General features: G+C 41.6%; 1 protein-coding gene and 1 long non-coding RNA gene across 5 annotated transcripts in view; one reads left to right on the plus strand and one right to left on the minus strand.

Moving 5' to 3' along the window:
- Window positions 1-42: 42 nt before the first annotated feature.
- The window catches only part of LOC310700826 (C-X-C chemokine receptor type 1-like), a 21,436-nt gene continuing 4,694 nt past the window's right edge, over window positions 43-16,784 (plus strand). Inside the window, exons 1-2 of one of the 4 annotated variants that reach the window (XM_083490751.1) lie at window positions 43-2,977; window positions 7,841-7,945. Coding sequence is in view for 1 of the 4 variants with exons in the window: in XM_083490750.1 (XP_083346876.1) it covers window positions 2,872-2,977; window positions 7,899-7,945 (153 nt within the window). In the remaining 3 variants the exon portion in view is untranslated. The remainder of the gene's footprint in view (window positions 2,978-7,840; window positions 7,946-16,784) is intronic. The other 3 variants (XM_083490753.1, XM_083490750.1, XM_083490752.1) reach the window with 3 other exon arrangements.
- Window positions 8,530-16,784, minus strand: part of LOC310701447 — a 21,298-nt gene continuing 13,043 nt past the window's right edge. The window contains exon 2 of the long non-coding RNA XR_014523050.1: window positions 8,530-10,121. This is a non-coding gene — a long non-coding RNA (uncharacterized lncRNA). The remainder of the gene's footprint in view (window positions 10,122-16,784) is intronic.

A 16,784-nucleotide genomic window follows, 5' to 3' on the forward strand; every position in this document is an offset into this window, starting at 1 on the left:
CAGGAGGCAGGAAAGTGCGCATGCGCCCTTTCAAGTGACCACCGCCGGAGCCTCGCTCTGGAAGCTACGTAGTGGCTGCTTAGTGTGGTCCTCCCCTTCGCGCTATTCATGTCTCCGGTGCGCTGCGCGCGCGTGCTGCTTGGTGTCGGGCCTGCTGATGATGATTGACGGCTGCCGTCCCGGAGGCCCCCCTCGCCCCGCTGTAGCTTCGCGCGTGCCGCCAGATGGTCCTTTCTTGCCGGCCGCGTGCGTGACCTCGGAAAGCGTGTGCCGCCGCCTCCTGCTGACAGTTCTGCTGCGTCCAGTCACGCGCCTGCTGGGTAGCTCAGGCATCCAGAGGGGTGTCTTGGTTAAAGTGTCAATACTCTTGGCAGACCCCGTTCAAATCCCCATTCAGCCCTGGAGCGCCCTGGATGAGCTTAGGCCAGTCATTGCCTAACCTGCCTCACGGGGTTCTTGTTGAGATAGCCATGTAATTTTTTTATTTGTTAAATTTATATCGCGTTCTGCCTCCCAAAAGATCCCAGTGCTACAGATGCATCCGTGGTAAAACACGGCAATTAAGACAAGATAAACACGTATTGAAAATACTTTAAAAAGGATCAAAGCTGCAATGAGGTCTATTGCAAAAGTTAAAAATCCAGATGCAAAAAAGCCCCCCCCCCTTGCAGGCTTGAGTAGACTGGTTGTCCTCTTATATACCTGTTGGGATTGACAAGGCATAATTACCATCACACGTCATGTGCATGCAAGTTGCCAAACCAATTAACCAACTAGAAGGGTTACTGTTACTAGCACCAGTTTTCCTATAACTTGATATTGCTGTATAGTTTTGATGAACTGCAAAAGCATTTTTAATTTGCTTTCTGTTGCCACCCTGGAACTTTTCTTTATTAGTGCCACTTCATTTTGTACGATTCCTTGCAAATGAAGGAAAACAACTTTTCTGCTTGTATATCTTGATCATATAATTTTGGTTACTGAGGACAAACAAGATTGTACGAAAACAAGATTGGGTGCAGGCCATGACATAGGCGTCCTGACTGTGATAAAGGTGACCTTTGTGCTTGCTTTCTTGCTTACTTGCTTGCTTAACAGCTGTTGGGAACTTCAAGGTCCCTGCTCTCCCTTCTTATGGTCTTTGTACTGGACCTGGAGACTCCAATAGAGAGCATTCCATGTCAAGAAGGAGAGCAAGTGGGCACTCTGTCAAACGACAGGGCAGAAGTTACATGGAGCAGGGCCTTTTCACTGGTGGTGCCCATTGTATGCCTCACTTTCCCCAGACCTGGTCTCTTTTGGCCTGCATTTTGGAGCTTTATAATTTAGGAAGATTTGGAAGAACTGGTTAACAAATCTTATCAGTTGCTGATGTATGAGCGGATTTTATTTGCTGCTATTCTGTGCTTCTGGTGCACCAGTGTTTACACCAGTGTAATTGAGTTGGCCAGGAGGGATACAATTTATGAGCTTTCTCCATTATCTGCACAGCAGGAGGTGTTCAGTCCACAGTGCAAAGGCTGAGCTGGTTACCTGCTTTCAGCAATAGGGGTCACTGTTTGGTAGTACCCAATTGGTTAGCTGTCAGATTCTAAAGCTCCCTATTGGTGGCTCTTAGGTAATTAAGAAAATACAGAGTCCATTCATAAAACAGTGTTCATTCATAAAGCAGTAACATAAATCTCCATTGCTACATATTGGGTGTATTTCAGTGGTTGAACGTACAGGTTTATAGCCATGCTGTAGTGTAGTGCTTATGCGACTGTGAATAAAAGGTGGCTGGGCTCGATATCTCAGGGTTTGGGGCAGGAAGAAGTGACAAAACAGATTTCCAATAAGTGCCCCCCCTTATTTCCATAACAAGTCCTTGAGTCTGTACTCTGAATGGTGACACCAGGGACCTAGAAGGTGCAGGGCTTGTCAGTCCAACCCCTGCACTGTCTCAACAGGGTTGACCTTAAGTCAATTGAACCAAATTGGGCCCACGGGCTGCTCTTAAGGGGGCCCCTGCACCAGGGCAATCTAGATGGATTTTATTTATATCTATAAGATTTAGCAGAGTTTGGCTGTGAACTGGGGCCCTACAAAAAAAAATCAAGTTGTGTCCCACCACTTCAAATTGGACCCCACTGGCTAGCCCTGAGACTAATAGTTGCTGGGCCTGAGTTGCCCTGCCCTTGCATAAAGTCTTGGGTTTACAATTTTAGGAGAGGGGAGACTGCCCGCTGAGTGGGAGGGCTGGCAAGGCCCCCTAGGTTTAGAGGCCCTAGGCTTCAGCCTACTTAGCCTATACATAAATCCGGCACCGCTCCCCATATACTTCCATTTTCCCCATTGTGCAACATGATAACTGTGTAGATAAGCCCAGTAACATTCGCTCTTGTGTGCTGCCAACAACTACTGCTCAGCTCTGCTATTTCCACAGAGGGGGAGGCATTGCTGGAAAGCAGTGGTGCCAAACAGAATTAAATTGCCACCTGATTTTCCCAGTCCTGCACCTTTGACAGCTGCCTAGCAGACAGAAATTCAGAGCGTTTTCCATATTGAATCTCTGCCTGTCATATAGTTCTTGAAGACACAGGAGCATAGCTGGGGGGGGGGAATTGAACCCTAATTTTTAAAAAGTTTACTGTCTTTTTGTATTTGATTTTTATTTGCAAATTTTGGGTGTAGGAATAATTAGTTTTTCTGTTAACTGCCTTAAATGCAGATCTTTGTTGTGTTTGATTCTCCTTATACATTTTAATTCAGAATACACTGTAGCATTTTACTTTATGTTTTAAGATAGACTGAAAATGCCTTAATAGGTTTTGGGGTAAAGTAAAATTGTACAGAAATGATCTTTTTTTTTTAAAAAAAGGAATCCTATGCATGGGGGTCGCCAGCCTTGTGCTTGTGGGCACTGAGATGACCATGAAGATATTTGTGGGCACTATAGTGCCAGTGAGTGCTGGGTTGGGAATCTCCAGACCTGCATGTGAGTCTTGCTACTCACTACCAACTTTAAAATGTAATACAGCTCTTGTGCAGGATGTTGGGATGGTTGTTAAAGTAAAACTATTGCACTCCAAACTCATCTCTTATACAAGGGGCTGAAGTCTTTAACCTCCTAGCTGCATTTAAGCACACTTTTAATAAATGCTCACCTTACTTAGATACCATTGAACATTTGGATGGCATTTACGGAGCTTTACGTGTAAGAACATAAGAAGAGTCTGCTGCTGGATCTTTCTGTGGGAAACCTGCAAGCAAAACCTGAACACAAGAGCTCTCTCCACTCCTGCGGTTCTCATTCAGAAGCATTACTTCCTCCAACTATATGGAGGCAGAGCATAGCCATCATGGCTGGTAGCCACTGGTAGCTTTATCCTCTGCGAATTTGTCTAATCGTCTTTTAAATCTGTAAATTAAAATGGATGTAGTGATGGTTATTGTATTGTTAATGTGAGCTGACAGGTGTTTTCCCCCCTTGTTTTTTAGCTAGTTCCCTTCCCCCCCTTCTCCCCATTCCTCATGAATTTGCAGTAAAATTAAAATAATTAAAAAATGAAAAGAATAATAAAGTACTCACTTGTTTTACTATGCATTTTGGGTGTATTTCTCTACCCATCAGAAATCAGAGTTCACAAGGAAGAGTAAATCTGGGCCCCGTCCCTCCAGCAAACACACACTCCCTAGTAAGCAAATAGGTGGAGCCCCTTTTCCCTCACGTAGTAATGGCTGTCCACAATAAGAACACTGTTCTACCTTTTCTTTTTATTACACGACTTGCAATAAATAACTCTTCTTGGCAATTGACAGTGAAAACCCACAGTTATTTACAATGAGGATTGGGTGGGGTGGAGTAGGTTGGATTTTAAATTTTACTCGTTGTGTCAACAAGCCCTGGCAAAGCCAAACATCCCCTCCACATCCATAGCTGTTTCGAAATAACCTCTGCCCAGAGGCCTGCTTCATGGAGCATTTTTCATCTATGTATAGGACTACAGACCTAACAGAGCCACACTAAGTGACATTGAAAGGCAAGGGTGGCTAAGCTTCAGGTTGCATCCGGCCTGTAAAGCTACAGGAAGTTGCCTGTCACCCCCTGGGTGTTATTGCCTGATCTCAGTGCTGTGGTATTCAGGGCTGAGATGGGGAGGTAAGGTGCTCTATTTGCTTTTTTGAGAGTGTTCTCTAAACAGTGGGCAGAGTGTGCTTTATCAACCAATCACTGCTTGGATGTTCGGCACTGAGATGGGGAGATAAAACCTCTCTGCTTGTGAAGAATAAAAGGTGGTGTTTCAACCACCAGCACAGCTACTGGAATGGGGAGGGGTGGAAATGTTACCATATCCTCTGTCCAGATACTTCTGTGAATAATAATAAAAAACCATTTGAGAGAACTAACTTTCCGCCAGAGTGTGTGTGAGAGAGAGGTGCAGCGGCATGTGCACTTAGATGTGTGGCTGCACATGTGATTTGTGTGCTATATATGCAGGATGTTATGTGTAGTAAGTCTGTATTTGTGTGTATGTGTGTATTGTATGTGTGTGCAAGCACGCGCGCGCGCACACACACCTATGTGTAAAGTTACATTCATACCAATCACAGGGTTCCAGCGGCTGATAATCAATGGGCCAGAAAAAGTTTGCCAACCATGCTTTAAAAGGAACGTTTTCTTTAAGATGTCTAACGCAAGGACTGTGCGTTAGACATCTTAAAGAATCTTGCAAGGATTTGTGGTTGTCCTTGTCTCTCTACTGTGTGCTATTCTCTGGTCACACCAATTAATCTAATGGCAACTTGCTATTTAGAAATACAAATACTTACAATGAGGAGGATTGGGTGGAGCAGAACAGAGGAGTGAGTGGAGATTTGTATGTAAAACAAACATGACAGTTCTCAACACATACTATGTACATTTTTTAAACTGTACATAGTATATAGTACATAGTACATAGTGTGTGAGACAGTACAGTCATTTTATTTATCATTTTCTTCAACAAAGTTCCCAACTTGTACAGCCTCAAAGTCTGTTTCCTTCACCTTCCTAAGTGGAAGAAGGGGCGGTGTCTTAGTTATAGCCCAGCCTAGGGTGAGGTTTTCACACTTAATTTCTGCCTCTTTGTGGCAGAGAAGGACCGAGGAAGCAAAGGTAATGACAACAGTACCATAACCTCAGTGTGCACATGATGCTTCCTTTGCTCCTCACACAAACAACTGAAAATAGTGATGGAAATGGTTAAAAAAGCTTGAAAAGCCCTTAGATGGGCTATAACTGAAACATGGCCACCCTCTGAATTTCAAAATTATCCATATTTTGCTATGCAGTTATCTAGCCAAGTAAACTGACTAACATGTACAAAAATGCATATATTATGGGAAAGTATGCATAAAAATGCAAATATTAGTGAAGATAGCATACAAAAATGCATTAGATTGTGGAAAATTCTGCAAAGATGTGTCTATTAGCAGTACATCCAGATGCACACTAAGATGCTGATGAATTTTCATCAGGTCTTTTAAAAAAACAAAAACATTACAAACTGATGTGGAAATTTGGCAAACCGAAGATTGGAAAAACAAGGAAATGGAAAGAAACTGAAACTGACAGGTTCACAAATCTCTACCCCCACCTGCAAGTCTTCCCTTCTAAAGCAAAATTGTTTGTCAGCTTTGCTTCCTTAACAAATAGTGGGAAAGCAGTGGTTTCTTGCTGTTTCTTTCCCATTTCATCTGACAGTTCAAGAAGCACTCAATTTTGATGGTGGGCTATGTTCCTAAACACACCAGGGAGTATGCCCCATTGAATACACTAGGGCTTACTTCTCAGTCAATATGCATAGAGTTGTGCCATTAACTTTCAAAACCATCTAGATCAGCCCACCTCTTTGGCCAAATGTGTGATGAGAATGGGTGTGGAAGTATTCTTTAAAAAAGAACCTTTCAGATTCAAAAGCCTTAATGAATTTAGCATATGTTACCGGATCTTTGCTTCCTGGTCATTATTATATTGGAACACGTTCCACAGAAGCTGGAGCCAAAAGCCATCAACAGCTTCATTGTATCAAACCCTTGTGGTTAAGAGTTTCCTCCTCTATCATGTAAACATTCAGCTTCCAGAGCAGGTAGTTTTTAAAACTATAGTTTTAGCAATTTGCTGACTGATTTGGTAATCTGGGAGTGGGTGGGATTGGTCTCCATGGGAATATTCAGATAGATGGGTAGTCACCATGAAAGACTCCTAGCCGGAAAATTTGCAGAACATATGAGGGCAAAAAACATCATCTTTCCCAGTAGCAGCTTCCACCTTTGTGGTTCTTTTAACTGGTATAATCCTTAAACAAATTGATGGCTCCACCCTACTTATAGTGGGGGAAAAAACATGCTGTGATCTTTCCACTTTAGTGCACGAAACAAGTCAAGGGCAAGGCTTGGCCAAAAACCCATTTCATAGCACTTCTCAAGGGTCTTCTCAAAAAGTTACTTGTAATCCATATCTCCTACAATGTTGAATAAAGGTATTCCACACTGACAAAAAATAATTCTGTCTTTGATTTTGTTCTCTAGATCTAACAAAGGATGCTAACTTTGGCATCAAAACATAACCCCAAATTCTATCATACCACTCTGTGCATATAACAGCATATAACATTATTGTTGCTGCCAATCAGTAGGAAGCCAATTCCACATGATCTTTCTTCACAGAACCTTCCAAATAAGCAAGCTTTATGGCTGAGTAGGGATTTGAACCTTGCTCTCTGAGGTCTGCATCATACCATTCTAACCATTACACCACACTGACCCTCATTTCTGGCATGTGGCTTGGTAGCTTCTGTTTATTTCATGTATTTTTGCAGGGGTAATATACCATCTAAGGGACGTGGGTGGCGCTGTGGGCTAAACCACAGAGCCTAGGGCTTGCCGATCAGGTCAGTGGTTCGAATCCCCATGACGGGGTGAGCTCCCGTTGCTCAGTCCCTGCTCCTGCCAACCTAGCAGTTTGAAAGCACGTCAAAGTGCAAGTAGATAAATAGATAAATAGGTACCACTCCAGCAGGAAGGTAAACGGCATTTCCGTGCGTTGCTCTAGTTCGCCAGAAGCGGCTTAGTCATGCTGGCCACATGACCTGGAAGCTGTACGCTGGCTCCTTTGGCCAATAAAGCGAGATGAGCGCCGCAACCCCAGAGTTGTCCGCCACTGGACCCAATGGTCAGGGGTCCCTTTACCTTTACCTAATATACCATCTAGGTATGATTTGGTAACAATCCTCTCTTATACCCATATTTAGAGAAATCTTATGTGCAATTGACCAAAGCTTTCCCTAAACATCCATTGGAATGTTTTCTCCAATATTCTGGGCACATTTTACATTTTTATTGTACATTAGAACAAATGTGAAAATATTCAGACTATGGCAGAGGGGGAGCTGATGCTGCAGTTCTATGCACACATACTTATTTGCTTGGGAGTAAGTCTTATTTAAATCAATAGGACTTCCTTAAGAAGAGCCCTGCTGTATCGGACCAAAAATTCACCCAGGACACTACTTTCCAATAATAGTCAGCAAGGTGCTCCTACAAAGGACACATGGAGGAAACATGGGAGATGTACTGTTGCCTTCATCCCTGCTTGATTGTGGTCTTTCCAGAGGCATTTGGTGGACCACTTCCCAGCATCCACAGTCTTTGTCCCTCGCACAAGTGTAGCCAACATGATGCCCTTCAGATGTTGTATACTACATCTCCCATCATCCCTAATTATTAGCCATAATAGCTGGGGCCATGGTCTATTTCCCCCTCCTGTCACCTACAGTACCCGATGAGTGAGAACCTTCTGTCCATTTTCTCTGTTTAGCCTGCCTTCTGTGTGAGGGTGAAAGAGGATCTGTTTTACTTTTGTTTCTTGAGTGCAGGGCAGAGGACAGGGGAAGAGCTCTTCACACAAGTTTCCGTGACCGAGGTAAGAAGGCAAAACCCCTTTTCTCGCTTGCTTTTGTTGTAAAACCAGGGTGCAGGAAGCAGAAAATAATACTTTTCCCAATTCTGGAGGCATGTGCTGAAATTGCAACCTATATAGTTCTCCTTTGATTTGATTTTGGGGTTGTAAATTTAAAAATGCTCTCTGTGTGCTTGTTCTTTGATTTAAATATGAAGCTGCAGAGATAAAATGCCCTCTCACAGGTTTTTTTGGGGTGGGTGGGTTTTGCATTTTAGTTTCAAGCTGTATATTTAAAAATACTGTAATGAAACTAAAATTCATGCCCACTTGAACCTTGGAAACTTGTCCAGAATGGATGATGGCTCTTGGACTAAACGAGATTTCCCCACCTCTGCTATGCATGCTGCATTGAATTCAGCTACGTCCTACTCAGAGTAAACCATTGAACTTAATGAACTTAAGTTAATCATTTGAATGGGACTAACACTGAGTACCACCTGCTTATATCAAAATACATGTGTGTTAATAATGATAACGGGGGATGGGGTAATTTTGTGAGGGTTCTGTTGAAATGTGAGGATGGTTACTTAGAGAGAGTGAACGGCTTTTATTTTTATTATTTTTTAAACAATTGCTTGTGGGACTGGTGGCTTTCGCTGAAACTTGAATGGCAGGTGCCTGGACAGAGAAGAGCTAAAAAAATATTATTGGGATGGGAAGAGCAATTCTTGAAGTTTGTTGAAATGGAGGGATAGTGGCTGCTCTCCTGTAGACACTTATCCTAGAATGTGTTAATAATGAGGGTGGTAATCACTGATAAATATGTCTTTGCCTATGAAGAGGGTGATATTATAGGATTGGGAGTCAGGTGCCCATGGTTTTAAATTTGTAAGATTGGAGTCTGTCTGCTGAAGTGGTCAAACCAGCCTTTCAGGTGGGGGATGTGCTTAAAATGTTTGGTGTGCGCACGTTCATAACCTTACTGTCAATGTGGCAGTTTATTTTTCTTCTTACTAAATTCTCTTCAAATGCAACACTTGTTTATAAATTGCAGGTTCCCCAAACAGTGTTACTGGTAAGCTTTGGGTCTAGAAATTAAATTCAGTAATAACCCGGAAGGAGCGGAACTAGATCAAACCAGAATTCCTTGAAAGTTTGTTAAGATAATGATGATAGGCTTGGCAAACCAATTAAGATTATACAGTGTTAGAGCAGTGCAAATAAAAAAAGAAATAAATTTAATTTAATCTAAAGTTTCAAAACATCACAACAGAGACTGTTTAATTTTCGTTCAACATTGACATAGGACTCTGATCTGAGTTAATGAATACATGATCTTGATGGGTTGCTTTTCCTCATACCATGAGGTCAACAGCATAAGAGCAGTAGAAGGAAGTAATCAATGAATCTCCTTTAGATTTTCAGGGTTTTTTTTCATGGGACAAGTCCACACTGCAATACTATACATATTTACTTGGAAATAACACCCACTTTGTTACATGGGTCTTACTCCCAGGAAAGTACACATGGGATTGCCATCAATAGCCAAATTGTTTCTGACATGCTTGTTCAAATACTTTCAAAGCCAGTAGAAATTATCCAAATTGTGTGCCTCTATCCTCCCAGTTCGGGGAAAAAAAAATCCTCTCCAATGTCATCAACTATATTTTATTTATTGCTTTCTTCCGAGCTATATCCATCTTCTTTTCTCTGTGGTATTCTGAATAGATGTGTCTGCTGAGCCAATGGCACCAGATTCCTAAGTAGATGTTTTTATTCAGTAACCTCTCACTGAATCAGTCCAGAAACTATTCCACCACCACTTTGCCCCCAAAATTGATAACTCTTTCGGTTACCTTTGGCAGGATTCCCTGCACATTGCACAGTATTATATGGATTCAAAGGGCTACTTTGTTTAGCAATAGGTTTTGCATGGTAGCAGGGAATGGAATTGTTATATGAGTGTCAGGTTATTTTCAGATCCATTGTTTGGTTATCGCATAACATTACTTGTTATGCTTCCAACATCAGGATTTAAGATGCTGAAGTTTCAACTTTTAAAAAATGCTCGAGCATTGTGAGAATTGTTAAACTTAGATTCTATCCATATATTACAGATACGTAGCCTTGTCCATGTGTCTGTTTTGGCTCTCCTTGAATCAGTCTGAAGACAATTCCACTCCTGCCCCAAAGCAAACTCTTGTCACTTGTGGCAGAGTTTTCTGCATGCAGCACAGTATAATCTGGATTTCAAGGGCTACTTCGTTTAGCAACAGGTTTTGAATGGGAGCACGAAATGGAATTGTTAGATGAGTGCCAGGTTCCTTTTAGCTCTACTGTTTGGTTCTTGTGTAACATTGACTGATATGCAGGATTTAAGATGCAGCATTTTTAACTTTGTTAAAATGCTCAAGCATTTTGAGAATGGTTAAAGTTAGGTTGGGCCCATATATAACAGATATGTATCCCACTGATCTTAGTGAACTTGTTCATGTGTCTGTTTTGGTTTCATACTCTACACAGGCCCAGAGCAAGACCTCAATAATGGCAAATACAGTTCTGATTCCTGATCTGGATTTTCTGGACTATTATCTAGATGCTAATTACAGTGACTACTACGGTACCCTTGACCCTAACAGTATAGCAGCAGCAGCACCTTGCAGAATTAATGTTACACCAGATGTTTTCAAGTACCTAGTGGCATTCATCTACGGTCTCACATGACTTCTGAGCCTGGTGGGGAACTCCCTGGTGGTTCTGGTGATTGCCTACAACAAAGGAAACCGTTCTGCCACAGATGTTTATCTTCTGAACCTTGCCATTGCTGATCTCCTCTTTGCACTCACCTTGCCGTTCTGGGCTGTAGATAGAGCACATGAATGGATCTTTGGCACTCCCATGTGCAAAATCCTGTCACTCCTGAAGGAACTCAACTTCTACAGCAGCATCCTCCTGCTGGCCAGTATCAGCATGGATCGCTACCTGGCAATAGTTCATGCTACTCGGGCAGTCACTCAGAAGAGGAGCTGGGTCAGATTTGTCTGCGTTGGCATCTGGCTGCTCTCCTTCCTCCTCTCCCTTCCTGTAATTATCTTCCATGAGGCTTTCTTGCCAACCGAGGAGATGAAATGGGTTTGTCATGAAAATATTGGATGGAATCAAATATCTGAGATTTGTGTGAAACTGAGAATCCTGCCACAAACGTTTGGCTTCTTTCTTCCCTTGATCATCATGCTCTTCTGCTATGGTGTGATGGTACACAAACTCTACCAGACCAAGAACAGTCCAAAAAAGAAGGCCATGAAAGTCACCTTGGCTGTGGTGCTGGTCTTCCTGGTCTGTTGGCTGCCCTACAATATCTCTCTGCTTCTTGATACGTTAATGAGATCTGGAGCTATTGGTGAAACCTGTGACCTTCGCAACAGCATTGATGCAGCCCTTTCGGGTACTGAAATCCTGGGATTTGCTCACAGCTGCCTAAACACCATCATATATGCCTCCATAGGGCAGAAGTTGCGGAACAACTTTCTCAAGATCCTGGGCACAAGAGGCATCATCAGCAAAGAAGCCTTGACTCGATTTAGAAAGGGTTCCTCCTTCTCATCTACCTCTCTGTAATAGGCTGGGGGGAAGAAAAAATGGGATGGAATCAAACATCTGAAATGAGGGTGAAACAGAATCCTGCCACAAATGTTTGGCTTCATTCTTCCTTTGATCATCATGCTCTTCTGTGCCATGCATATTATATATAGTTTCTTATAAACAATCCAAACCATCTCTTGTTCTGCTAAAGCCATTCTGTCCAAAATAGAACCCTGTGATAAAATTTTGACTGGATGTAGCTATCATTGCTATATGAGCTTAACTAAAAATAAAATACACAGAGCAAGGAAACTTAATCCCCTCTCTACCTTTAATTCCTTATTTTGTAGAACTGCCTTTTGTATATTTTAAATTGAATGTGGTCATCATAGAAATATGATTTTGCTGTAATCTTGACTGCAGAGCTATGATCAAGTCAGTAACTGACCCCTTAGCAACTGCTTTAAATGCATCCCATTGCACAAACAAACCTGTTCCTTCATAAGAATTGTTCATTACTGAAAATGTGGTTCATGAATGACCTAACTTGAAACATTTGAAGCCAACTACATTTCAAGTCACCCAACTTTTTATGGGGAGAAGCGTCTGTTATAGGTCAGGAAATACAGCATCTGTAGTATGTAGGAAGCTTCCTTTTTGACCTGCTGAACTCCATCTGCGTATCTTCCCTTGCCCAGGGGGTGAGGGTAGTGTGCTATTTAGTGGTGGATAAGATCAGCCTTTCCCATCTCAGTGATTTGCATTTTATGAGACATTGTTATATGAGCCGAGAGTCTTTATGATCCCTGTTAAAACAATTATGTGGTTCTACCTGTCAGCAGGACTTCAGTTACCAATGTATCTAAAACGCAAGAGACACCCCCAAAGCTAACAGGAGGGGCCAGAAGGACAATATTTGCTCTCTCTGTGTGAAAACATTCACAGAAAAACAAATCAAGCTTTATGAAAGCAGAAATAGGCTTTTGGGAACAACTCCTGAGAACATTATTTGCAAGTCAAGCATGGCCAAGGTGGGCAGGCCCCAAATGAAGGAGCAAGGCCTTTTCTGCCTGGGAATTCAACTCAGGGCATGATGGCAGTACAGTCTTCAAGGGTCACCAGGCAGAAAGGTGATGGAGAAGCTAGGCTCTACACCTGACTTCTTAGCATTTAGGGCAACACCACTCATAGGACACAGTGCAGAGCTGGAGCTGGAGCAGAAGTCATGATCAGGCAGAAGCCATGTTTCTGAAGCAGTCTTTCCCAAGCAGGTGCTTTCCAGATGTTTTTGACTATAGCTCCCATCGGCCACTGCCAGTTGGCTGATGGGATTTGTAGTCCAAAACATCTGGAGGGCACTAGGTTGAAAAAGGCTGCTGTAAAGGGCGTGACTGTGAAACAGAATTCGCAGAGGATATGTGCATTTTTGGCCAGGAGCCACAATTGCAACAGAAATCACATAAACTGGCAGGCCAGCCTGACAGTGAGGTGTGAAAAGATCAAGTATAATCTTTGTAGCAAAAACAACACAAGAGTCTTGTGGCACCAAAGGCTAACATATTTATTATGGCATCAGCTTTTGTTTACCAGTGGTCATACCCACAAATATATGCACACACAGAGTATTAGGTTTTTTTAATTTAAAAAATGGTAAACAATGTGGCCAAATGGTTATCAAATACCCCCCAAAAAAGCTCAATCCATGACCTTTCTATTTATGTAAAACTTAAATATATATAGAATATATATATTCTAAAATATATAGAGACTGAAATACCCAGGTGTCAGAGGAGGTTATTTATGTACACAACAACTGTGGCCCATGTTTTGTTAGCCCAAAAATGGAAAGTGAGCGAGGTCCCAACTAAAGAGGATTGGCAACTTAAGTTGACAGAATATGCACAACTTGCAGATTTAACATATAGAGTAAGAGAGCAAGAAGAATATGTGTTTAAAGACGTGTGGAAAATGTTTGTCGAGTATATGGAAAATATTGAATATATTGAGTATATGGAAAATATCAAAAATATTGAGTATATGGAAAATATGGAATATATTGAGTATATGGAAAATAACTGTGTACAGCTGAAAACACTGGCAGCATTAAGATAAATTCAACAGAGTAAATAATTCTTGATGGATGTAATAGTGGAAAACTGATTGGAATGGTTATTGTAAAATATGCAGGGGTATAAGATATGCAAAATTAACCATGGAAAGAGAAGACGGGAAGTCATTGGATATTTTAAAGTTTGTAAAATGTTTATTTGAAATTGTAAAACAGAAAATTTAATAAAAATTATAAAAAAATAAAAGTCCCATTGTTTTTGTTTGATGAGCAACATCCCTGCACAAGCGAAAAATTGCCAGAAATCATTCACATTTGAAGTAGCTTCCCTAAAACACCCAAACTTTCTACTTCATAGACAAGCAATAGTTCCCTCTGCTGGGGAGTTGTAAGGAGAGCATCAAGGGACACATATTATGGTATTTCCTGCATGCCAGTCAGGCAGCTAGGATGGCAAAATATTATTTGGTGAAATCTTTAAATTGCTTTCCATCTTCCTGTCAGTGATTGCAGCTCTGATGTTGTTTCATAGCCCTTTATGCGGAGAACGATTTGTGGGCAGAAATTGTGTGTACTGATGGATGCTGTGTTGGTTCAGCAAAGGAAACTAAAAGAACTTTCAGACTATTTGGAGATGAGTTTCAGTCACATACTTCAAAATTCAGGATGGACTAATATACTTGATTGGGAGGTCTTGAGCAAAAAACCTTCTGCCCCAAATATCAAATTTTTGCAGTTAAGGAAAGTAATGGGGAGATGCCCTGGAACATGTGGGACGTGTTGACACGTCATCTAACTTCCCTGCAAACACATCATCTAAATTCCCCACAAACAAATCAAGAAACAAATCAAGAAGAAAAGAAAGCAACAAGCAGGTAATCTGTGAGTGCCTTCACTCAGGCTTGTCACTAACATGTCATCTCACAGAAATAATTACTCTTGTCTTCTGGCACAGAATACAGAAATAACTACAGTGGTACCTCGGGTTAAGTACTTAATTCGTTCCGGAGGTCTGTTCTTAACCTGAAACTGTTCTTAACCTGAAGCACCACTTTAGCTAATGGGGCCTCCCACTGCCGCCGCGCCGCCCAGGCACGATTTCTGTTCTCATCCTGAAGCAAAGTTCTTATCCTGAAGTACTATTTCTGGGTTAGCGGAGTATGTAACCTGAAGCGTATGTGACCTGAAGCGTATGTGACCTGAAGCATATGTAACCTGAGGTACCACTGTATATACTTAGAACAACTCCAGTTCAAAATTGGTAAACCATTGAATCTCACAAATCTCCTTCTACTCTATATGCATTCAGTGATAAAAATGGGGGGGGGGGGTCATTTGAATCATACGTCATCATTTTCAAAGAGAGGGAGGTTCAATTTACCCCACACCCTTCAGTTATCATGTCCTCCAGTTGCAGCCCCTGAACTCTATCATAAACAACAACAATGTCCTTAAAAATATGCTTTTCCCTCTCCTGCAGATCTGAAACAGGACATGCTTTTTATGGTTATGGAAGTCCATCACAGTATTTCCAAAGATTGCATTAGAATTTTTCAATGCATGCAGACAGATTTTCTAAACATTGTTTACAGGAGCAGATGAGTTTCTGCACTATATCAGACTGAACAGCTTGATCTCTGATCTGCAAGGAAGGAGCTGTGAACTAGTAACCAAGTTCAGCATCATGTTGGGGTAATCAAAGTGAAGGAACTGAGTGAGCCACCTACTAGTATACTTCACACAGCTTGAGCTGTTTCCTGTTATAGTCCTCCACAGCCTATTCCTCACCCAGCTTCTTAAGTAATAGAAAGGGGGACTTGGTGTGCTTTCTGGAGGGAAGTTTTGCAAAGGCCAGTTCCTCCTAGAAAACACGAACTTTCAGCATCACATTTTTTGTGCTCTCAAGGCAATTCTCTAAAGCAGGCGGGTAAGTGGATGACTCTGCCTAACTCTGCATAGGATTGAGGTTGCGGATAAGAATGATGACAAGGACAATATATTAATATATTGGGAACAATGCATTGATAGGCAAGACTTGGTATTCCAGAGTGCTAAAGTTCTACATAAATGTCTAACAGGCTAGAAAATAAAAGTTAAGCAGCTGTAGAATTTTGATGGTGTGATCCTCACTGTTCATCATAATGACTGTATCTGTCTTGTATTGTGATGCCAGTTGGCAAACTCAAATCTTACTTAATATTATTTTGAACAGCATATTAAATTATACCATTCTAAAACCCATTTTACATGTGATATCACAGCACTGATCATAGTTTATCTTGCAACTGACCATACAATATTTCCAATTTTAAATAATAATAGGAAACAAAATACACACAGAGATGTCTAATACTATGTGATACTGGATTTGAATATTAATGTTGTGTTGTAATTGTTGTAGCCCATCCTGGGACTTTACTGTGAAGGGAAGGCAATAATAATAATAATAATAATAATAATAATAATAATAATATAGTAATGGATAATTTTGAATACAAAGTGATGCACTTGATACTGAACATCAGACGTCTCTGATGTGGGGTAGATTGAGATCACAGATCTGATACTGATACAGAATGACTTCTGAGAGGGGAAGGCTGCTTAGAGAAGGAACCTGCAACTGGTGATGTTATATAGATAGAATTATCAGCAGCAATTGCAACAATTATTTACTACAGCTGTTGCTCATACAGCACTCTCAATACCTTGCTTTTCGTAAGTCAGAAAGACAGCAGCTGCACCTCTGCATGAGTGTCCTTATGAATTTTCTAGTGATTATATTACAGAGATAGGCATTGCAACCTTCCACACAATTAACTCTTTGCAACATTCAAACTCAGTGATGCACACTGAACTCTCATGTGGGGCCTGGCTATGTAGCAATTGTGCTGGATTCCACTGGACTAGCTAGCAGAGCAAAAGAGAGTTTATAATGTCAGTCCAAAGAAGCATCTAATCACAACAAGAAGCTATTTCAGTGGAAGCTCCCGAGCCAAACAATTTCTGTTTCCTACCAAGATGTCCAAATTTATATTGAACTCAAAACCACAACTTAATTTATAAATCATACAAAAATTAAGAATATTGGGGCAGAGGCGTAGGAAGGGGGTGGGGGGTGAACTGCCCTGGGTGTCATCGCTGAGGGGGAAGCTTGGGAGTTGCGGGCGGGAGGCGCGCCCAGGGTGACATTCGGTGCGCCGCCTGCCTGCG

The sequence above is a fragment of the Podarcis liolepis genome (assembly GCF_965112155.1).
Source record: "Podarcis liolepis genome assembly, chromosome: 1".
In the NCBI taxonomy this organism is placed as follows: Eukaryota; Metazoa; Chordata; class Lepidosauria; order Squamata; family Lacertidae; genus Podarcis; species Podarcis liolepis.